The following is a 1634-nucleotide window of genomic DNA, read 5'->3' as shown; positions in this document are numbered from 1 at the left end:
TTTGTTAAGATTTTTTTTGTTTTCATTTTCTTTGTTTTTTCTTTTTGACATTAATGTCTCCGTTTTCAATCATTGATGACTGACGATAAATGTTTGACAATTGGCCATTTTGATCATGTATTTTTTGGTGACAATCTCTTGAAATCAACTGTTAACTTGTAACTTTGTTAAACAATGATGGGTAAAATTTGGGAATTTTAGACACAAACATGTTAAGATTTATCTTAATTTCTTACCAATGTGAAATAGAAATTATGTTGGAATGAACAAAAATATCATGTTCCTGTTATTTATTGAAGCTAAGTCATTTTTGTGGGTGGTTGCGAACACTGTAGCGTTGTGATATGGCAGGGGAGAGGGGGCGTAGGTGGCAACTTAATGTTGCCATAATCTTTGTTAGCTCTATCTCAATGCATCTTTTACCAGTTCCACCTGTTGCTTACAATTTGTTTTTGACATGGTATTAGTTGCTCTAGACATGCTGAAGTTTGTACTTCAGTGTGTCAATTACAACTAAACCTATCTAACCATGGCAGGAGACATTTCAACTTATTTTGAAGTGTCTGCCGCTGTTGTTTTCCATTTACTATATTCTGCATGGCAGTAAACCCTCTTTGCAATGTTTGGTTGCATAAGATCCTTGACGCTCAATTTGTTAAATTTTAATTTTGACATTCTGACAGTCAACTGTGATCTCTTGTTATTGTATTTTTGTGGCCCCCATGGCTGTTGCAGTGGACATATTCTTCACTGGAATAGTTATGGCTGGCTCCATTGTGATAGGGTGGTGTTCTTATAATTGACACTGTTAATTTTAATTTTTCATATTTTGAGAAACCTCATTCCTTAGATTGACTGCCATTTGTTGACTGCTAATGTATTAGTATTAAGGCTGGTGATAGATGAAATGAGAGAGGTATAATTAACTAGCTCCACCCACATCACTGTAAAATTGTGCCCTTGTACTTAATGCCACAATTGCAAAATGTACTAAAGGTAGCATCCATGTATATGTATATATAAATATATATATATGTGCATATATATTTTCTTATATGTACACATATATAGATAGATTTATGCTTCCAAACATATGTAAATGGTTAATATATTAGAAATTGTGCCCCTCTCCCCCTGATCTTTTTTGTAAGATATTTGTATTTATAAAGTGATGATGTATATAAATTATGAAAATATTGTGAATAGTATTATGAATTGTTCTTTTCTTTCAATAAAATAAAAACCATTGTCTGTGAAACCTTAACTTGTGTACTGCATTTACATTTCTTCATTACCTCTACCTCCCAATACATTATCTAAACATGGGCAGACCATTGACCAAAAACTCATCGGTCTCCCATCCACGTCATGAGATATGACGATCACCTTTGTGACGTCACCCTGGACCAACGCCGGCGGCGCCGACGCCGACGTCGCAGGGGGCCTCAGCGGGGGCGGCTGGGGAGAGGGAGGCGCAGGCGGGCGCAGGGCACGTCGGCGTTCCATCGCGTCGCCGGGCGGGGCGTAGCGGGGCGGGGTTGCGGCTGGGCCGTCGCATTGCCCTCCGTGACCCCCAAACCGTCGCGTCCCGTCCGGTCCGGAATTGTGGTCTCTCCTCCCGTCTTCCCTCACCC

At 39.4% G+C, this 1634-nt stretch overlaps 1 protein-coding gene across 1 annotated transcript in view; it reads left to right on the top strand.

Annotated features, from left to right (window-relative positions):
• LOC127750991 (neurogenic locus protein delta-like) overlaps positions 1–922 on the top strand; it is a 20280-nt gene extending 19358 nt beyond the window's left edge. The window contains exons 3-4 of the mRNA XM_052273843.1: positions 684–776; positions 851–922. Of these exons, the coding sequence (XP_052129803.1) occupies positions 684–776; positions 851–922 (165 nt within the window). The remainder of the gene's footprint in view (positions 1–683; positions 777–850) is intronic.
• Positions 923–1634: the final 712 nt, after the last annotated feature.

Source organism: Frankliniella occidentalis, unplaced genomic scaffold (assembly GCF_000697945.3).
Source record: "Frankliniella occidentalis isolate FOCC.00 unplaced genomic scaffold, Focc_3.1 Scaffold306, whole genome shotgun sequence".
NCBI classification, from domain to species: Eukaryota; Metazoa; Arthropoda; class Insecta; order Thysanoptera; family Thripidae; genus Frankliniella; species Frankliniella occidentalis.
The sequence above is the reverse complement of the archived record's forward strand: the minus strand, read 5'-3'. Positions and strand labels throughout refer to the sequence as shown.